This window comes from Larimichthys crocea, unplaced genomic scaffold, assembly GCF_000972845.2.
Source record: "Larimichthys crocea isolate SSNF unplaced genomic scaffold, L_crocea_2.0 scaffold590, whole genome shotgun sequence".
In the NCBI taxonomy this organism is placed as follows: Eukaryota; Metazoa; Chordata; class Actinopteri; family Sciaenidae; genus Larimichthys; species Larimichthys crocea.
The window spans coordinates 5,952-12,516 of NW_020857727.1; the positions used below are offsets into that span (position 1 = coordinate 5,952).

The following is a 6,565-nucleotide window of genomic DNA, read 5'->3' on the forward strand; positions in this document are numbered from 1 at the left end:
CATCTAATCTCATTATGTGTTAATGCAAGTGTGAAAAAGATATTCCGCTGTCGAGTACGCTGCTAAGCATGCAATGTCTTATCTACACACGGTGGACAAATTAAAGGAAAAAACCTGAATGAATGAGAGGAGGAACATGACAGTAGCACACAGGTTCAGTGCATGGTATAGTTAAGCAGTTAACATCCATTCATGCTCTGTGATGTGTATAAAAATGCATTTTGAGTTTATATTAACACAGCAACGGAAAAAGATCTAAGTGAGTTTGAAAAAGGGTTCATTGCTGGGACACGGATGGCAGGAGCTTTAGTCACAAAGACTGCTCAACTGGCTCACGTGTCAATAAGAACAATGACTAAAGTAACATCTGCATTTAGATCTCTAGGAAACAGTAAGTAGGATCAAACTCAATTCTGATAGCACACATTTGATAACAATGGTATTGATGCATTAGTATGAGATGTATGGGAGAAGAAGCACTCATCCTGACCTGACTTGAGCATGTCAGTGAGTCATCTGAGAATTGCTGGGAAATGAAATAAGAGCCAATAAAAGATACAATGGGGCTTCAGCCACCAGACTTGTCTTTGTGGGGTGATGCCAAGCTCTGCATCCTCTTTATCGCCTGCTGCTGCACAGTTACTCCAGAGGAAACCATAACCTCATCTACACTACAAGATCACTATGGAGTTCAAATGGAGCCACCTTCTGGATTTTAGAAGTGTTGCCTTATTCAAGTTCGTCTAACCATTTTGCTTATGTAATACCTAACACTCCAGAATATCATCAGCATCAAAAATATGATGAATTCAGTTGTGTTTGAGGCTGACAAGTAAAAGGAGAACTAGACATTCCTAAGAACTGAGTCAAAGTTCAATAGTCATTCATGGTTGAAGATTTAATAGCCCTTCGACAAATTCTTTTTAGTCTGAATATAGATATAATATCTTATCCATATGCGCCCCCATAGGGGACATTTCTTCAGATGGTTAGGATAGAAGCCAAAAATATTCCTCTAATGGGGAACATAAAAACAAGTTCATGATCATTCCTTCTATTAAAATGCTTTTCAAAAGCTTTTTCTTTTTTTTTTACAATAATAGTGTATTAGAGTATTTGAGTTACATGGTGCAAAACAAGTGTCCTTCAAAAATGTTTATTTTTCTGTTTCCTGCTTCTGTTGAAGTATTGTTGATGAATAGAGGGTTAAATCACTAACTGGTGTTTGTTCAGAGATTACAGAAGTGTTCCTGTGACCAGGAGGTGGCCTTACTCAAAGTGTGAAAAGCAGTTCCTGATACCTAAGAACAGTCGTGCACGCCCGAGAGTTGCTGGGAAATGAAATAAGAGCCAATCAAAGATGGAGGGGGGGGGGCAAGAAATGTGTTTAGACTTGTGTTGGAGTTCATGATGGAGATGTTGGGGTGGGGAGGGGGAAGAAAAGTGAAACTAAAAGGACACTATTATATAAAGTCTGCTGGACACAACAGAGGCAGTCACCTCACTTCCACTTCCACTGTCGGTGCTGAGAAAACGGACAGGTGCTTCATCAGCTTTTCAGATTGCAAGCCGACCTCGCCAGCTCCAGCGACCAGACATGTCTTCGTGGGGTGATGCCAAGATCTTCTTCTGCATCCTCTTTATCACCTGCTGCTGCACAGGTGAGTTTTTGGCTAATCATCCGACTCTAACAGTAACAATTTTATCTCCTATCTTTGTGAAGCAGAAACAGGTTGTTGCGTAATCACTCTTCTTTTTCAGCTGAAAAAGATAACAGGATGTAATTTATCTAGACAGATCCACTTGGAGCTAAAAAAAAAAAGGAAATGGGGCTTTAAATACATGTGTGGTCCTTGACTTGAAAATTCCGCTTTATGTGTTTGCGTTTAGTGCATTCAAGTAGTTTTTCTTACTTCTTCAGTCCAAAATTACAACATTATTATATTACAATGTTGTGTCTGAAAGAGCTTTAAAATCTGACTCTTAATGCAGATAATTAAAACACTTGGACAAACAATAGGTACCAGCACAGCAGACAAGAGTGGCCATAGCAGCAGTACAACTACAATATGAATAAACAGATGATAATAAGCAAATACAGGTAAAGTGTAATATAAAGTAAAATGAAATGATGCCTGTTTGTTATATTTGTTACTTATCGGTGCAAAGTAAACAGCCAGACATGACTTTTCTCCTTCACGCTTCACGCAAAGTTAAAGGTTAACTGCTGGAAATCCCAGTCAAACCCTGATGAGGCAACTTTTGATTACTTTGGACTGTTTGTAGGGGAGTGTTTAATTGCGATGTGTGCTTTCTGCACTTGTCACTAAATCCTGAGTCATGATAAGTTGCCCTTGAGCGAAGATCTTAATCACTCCTGGGGACTGACTTTGATTGCAGGATCACAGCTCATGATATATTTTATTGTACTTTTAGCTGTTTAAGGCAAGGCAAGTTTATTTGTATAGCACAATTCGTACACAAGGCAATTCAAAAAAGATATTGGACATTAAGACAAGCAATAGAAATAAAAATAAAAATAAAAATTGAATTAAAAACATCAGAATGTCATTTAAAATCATTAAAACAGCAAATTTAAAAACAATTTAAAACATTAAACGAATCACAGGATTATGATTAAAAGTAATTAACACGACTATAGAGCTTTTATCATGTCAAGATTCAAAGAGCTTGAGATGTTTTTATACAGTGCTTTATTGCAAGAGTAGGCAAATATAATTGAAATGCAATGCAATATTCTCAAAAGGAAAATTAAAAAAAACATCAACTTGTCTCTGTAGAGCCATTACAAATAAATCTTCTGTCACCTGATACACTTTTTGAAGTCCTAACCAGATGTCTGTATTGTGTTCCAGCTATAAAGCCTCACAGTGCACAGTTTGATGGGCTGAAAAGTGCTAGTCAGTCACACCCCACCATTCAAACACACACACACACACACACACACACACACACACACAGAACAGCATAATAGCCTCATGAACAAAAGAACTTCTGCAGGGGAATAAAACATCTGTTTCGCAATCGTTTTTGATTTCAGTGTTTGGTAGAGACTTACTGTGCACTTCATGTAGCTTCATGTGTTTGAACAAGTTTGCTCGTTGAGTTAGTTGATCAATTATCAAAGATTATGAATGCAATTTTACTCAAATTCAGTGTCATGGTGGTTCAACGTGGTTGACTCTGTGGAAAAGAACCTGTGTCATCCGTAGATACAAAATGCTGTCTTCTTATTTTCTGGAGATTAAAAATGTAGTTCAGAATTTTATGAGAAAAAAAGTCCAATGACTCAGAGTACATAAATGGTGATTTCCTGCAGTACACAATGGGATACTGATATTTTTTTGTATAGTGTGGGGTTTTTTTGGGGGGGGCAGAAGCTTCAGTAATTCACTGTACACAAAGGACTGATTTTCAGGTGGTAAGCCTTGATGATGCTGATCTGATCTGATCCTTTCTGTCTCACAGTGACAGTGGCACAGATAGTGATGGACTGCTGCTTGTCAGTCAGAAACCAAACAGTTGACAAAAGAGCAATTGTGGACCACCATCATCAGATCACTGGACAGGGCTGCTCTCTTGATGCCATGATGTAAGTTTATGTGGTGTGGAGTGGATTATTTATTCAGTGTTTATGTTAATCCATTTATTCAACACACTAATTCTTTACAATTTATCACATTCTCACCCTGGCTTGAATGGTTTGGTGATCTTACAGTTTGGTGACCAGACGTAAGATTAAATTGTGCGTGCCTGCTGACGAACCATGGGTCCTAGACGTAGTGAAGCATGTGGAAGACAAGAAGAAGCGCTGCATGAAAACCAAAAAGGTACCTTGTCTTTAGACATTATGTTAGGCAAGATGTTAACCTTGGTAGCTGAGCTGAATTTTATATTACCATGTACCTCTCTCTACCTCATTTCCTGTCTGCCTTTGTCTATATCCATGGTATTTAAATGCAAATACAAAGAAAATAACTTACAAGAGCTTTCTTTTCTGGGCTTGTACTGTAAAGTAAGATTCCCTGTATGACATTTTGGGGCAGAAGCTTCATTTTGAAGTGGTGACAATAAAATATTTGTGTGTCTACAGGCCAGAGGCTGCAAAGACATGACACGTGTGTAGTAAGAGCAACACGTGAACCCTTCAGCTACAACAACAGAGTGGACCACCGCAAGGCAGGGAGGAGAAGGGGTGGATCAAAGCAATGAATAAAGCAATTCAAGCAATTGCAATTCTTCCTATCATAAATAATTTTCTATTTACCATTCTTTTTATAAAATTATGTTCAAGCTGCGAAGAAAATAAAATATTTTGAAGGATTTTGTAATTGTTTGTGTTGTATTTGTGCTTCAGAAATATGTTTTGATGTTTAACTCTGAATAACTGAACTACTCAGGCAGAACCAGTTCAAAATAAAGCCTTGTTTTTCCAAAGCATGATCATGTCTATTGTTATTTGTCAATGACACTCCTCACTCTGCATGTAGTGAAAGTAAATGTTTGTACGTGTTTTCTTTAAATCCTGCCATTAATCTGTATAGATCAAGGTTGATTAACACGAAAACACTACTGAGATTGTATCACTGAGATCAGAAGAGGACTACTTGAACAGACAACTGCTCCTAACACAATAAAAACACATTTGGAAAATTAAAACATTTTTTTTTTGTATGCCATTTCAGTGGTTCACATTTTTCATTACATATTTAACTAGAGAGCAAAATTCACAAATCTCTTAAATTAATCAATTCCCAAATTTTGTAGATTTGGACATTTTGATGGTCTAAAATAACATAGTGAGTATGATAAACATCATTAGCATCTTAATCTCAGCATACTATACACATTATGAGCATATTAGCATGTAGACGTTAGCATAAAGCATAAGCAAAGCCTCCAGGAGTTGCTACCATAGCCAAAAACTCTCATTTTACTCGGGCCCCAGGGTGCTCATTGGTTTCCTTATCTAGAATCACTGACAAACTCGATTAACAAATAACCCATTAAACTGAAACTGTGTCTTCTCACTCAGCAATTGTGCCACCAAGTAATAAGAACACATCAGGGAATCTTTTACATTAATATATAACTTTTGAAATAATCAACATAATCAATGGTTTACTTTTTCTAGCTACACATTTATTAAGTGGACACTGAAGAAATTAATTTGGGTTTTGAGTTTAAAGGGGCAAATTTCGATCGAATATACCAAACCAAACCTAAACTCACTGACGTCGTATTCTCAGGTTCAGATTATACAATGAAATATGAAAACAGGCCTATGAATATTATATTCAATTTCTGCCTATAGATTCTCCTAAATGTACTCTTGCCCTTTAAACTAACAGATTTCTATCTTGTTGTTAGAGGCATACAGTACCAGGAGCTTGTGAGTGAGCTTGCACAACTCTCCTTTCATAGTAACTTAAAACCTTTACAGGCTTAAGTACATGACAAGTTAATTGGGCATCTCTTTGTAATCCTAATATTCAGAAGGACAACAATAATACATGATCGTAATCAGAGTGGAAATCATGAAATCAACTTTCTGATGATGAGCAGATTGAGTTTCGTGACCTTGGGGTTACTACCACCACAACATACCCATTTATCCAGGTAAACGATAATCTGAGAAGAAGAGCCACCTTTCAATCCTCTTAATCCTTATAAACTTCCTGGATAAATAAGGATCGTATTTAGTGCCAGGAATTTTGAGAAAATAATTACTGTAAATGACCAGGAAAGAAATATGAATAAGGTGAAGGGGTTCAATTTGAATACAACAAGATAAATGTGTGTCTATAGAGTCCCCTCCAGAAGTATTGGAACAGTGAGGCCAATTCCTTTATTTTTGCTGTAGACTGAAAAACATTTGGGTTTGACATCAAAAGATCAACATTTCAGCTTTTTATTTGAACCCACCCATATTTCATGTAAGCAAAAGTATTGGAACATGTGACTGACAGGTGTGTTTTGTTGCCCAGGAGCTTCTTGTTACAAGAACTACCACAGAATGTCTACAGTCAGTTTCAGATTTGGGTTTTGTTGTTCATGATCCCAAGCATATAAGCTCATCTGTGAAACACAGTGGAGGTAATGCCATGGCTTGGGCTTGCATGGCTTCTTCTGGGACGAGCCCATTAATCTACACTGATGATGTAACACATGATGGCAGCAGCAAAATGAACTCAGAGGTCTACAGAAACAGTTTGTCTGCTAATTTAAAGAAAGATGCAACCAAACTGATTGGGAGATCCTTCATCACGCAGCAAGATAATGACCCAAAACACACAAAGGAGTTCAACAGCGGGAAGAAGTGGAAGGTTTTAGATTGGCCAAGTCAATCTCCAGACTTAAATCCTACAGAGCATGCATTTTACCTGCTTAAGAGGAGACTGAAACAAAACAAACAACAACTCAAAGAGGCTGTGGTCAAAGTCTAGAAAGACATCACGAAAGAAGAATGGAAAAGATGATTCACAGACTTGATGCAGTTACTGCAAGCAAAGGATTTTCAACTAAATATTAGGTTTTATTCACT

The 6,565-nt window shown here is 37.3% G+C and overlaps 1 protein-coding gene across 1 annotated transcript; it reads left to right on the forward strand.

Moving 5' to 3' along the window:
- The first annotated feature begins 1,494 nt into the window (after positions 1-1,494).
- Positions 1,495-4,311, forward strand: LOC104928552 (C-C motif chemokine 19-like). The gene is given in 4 exon segments (NM_001303318.1): positions 1,495-1,661; positions 3,490-3,613; positions 3,740-3,851; positions 4,115-4,311. Coding segments are annotated over 4 exon segments (333 nt in total). The 5' UTR covers positions 1,495-1,597; the 3' UTR covers positions 4,148-4,311.
- Positions 4,312-6,565: the final 2,254 nt, after the last annotated feature.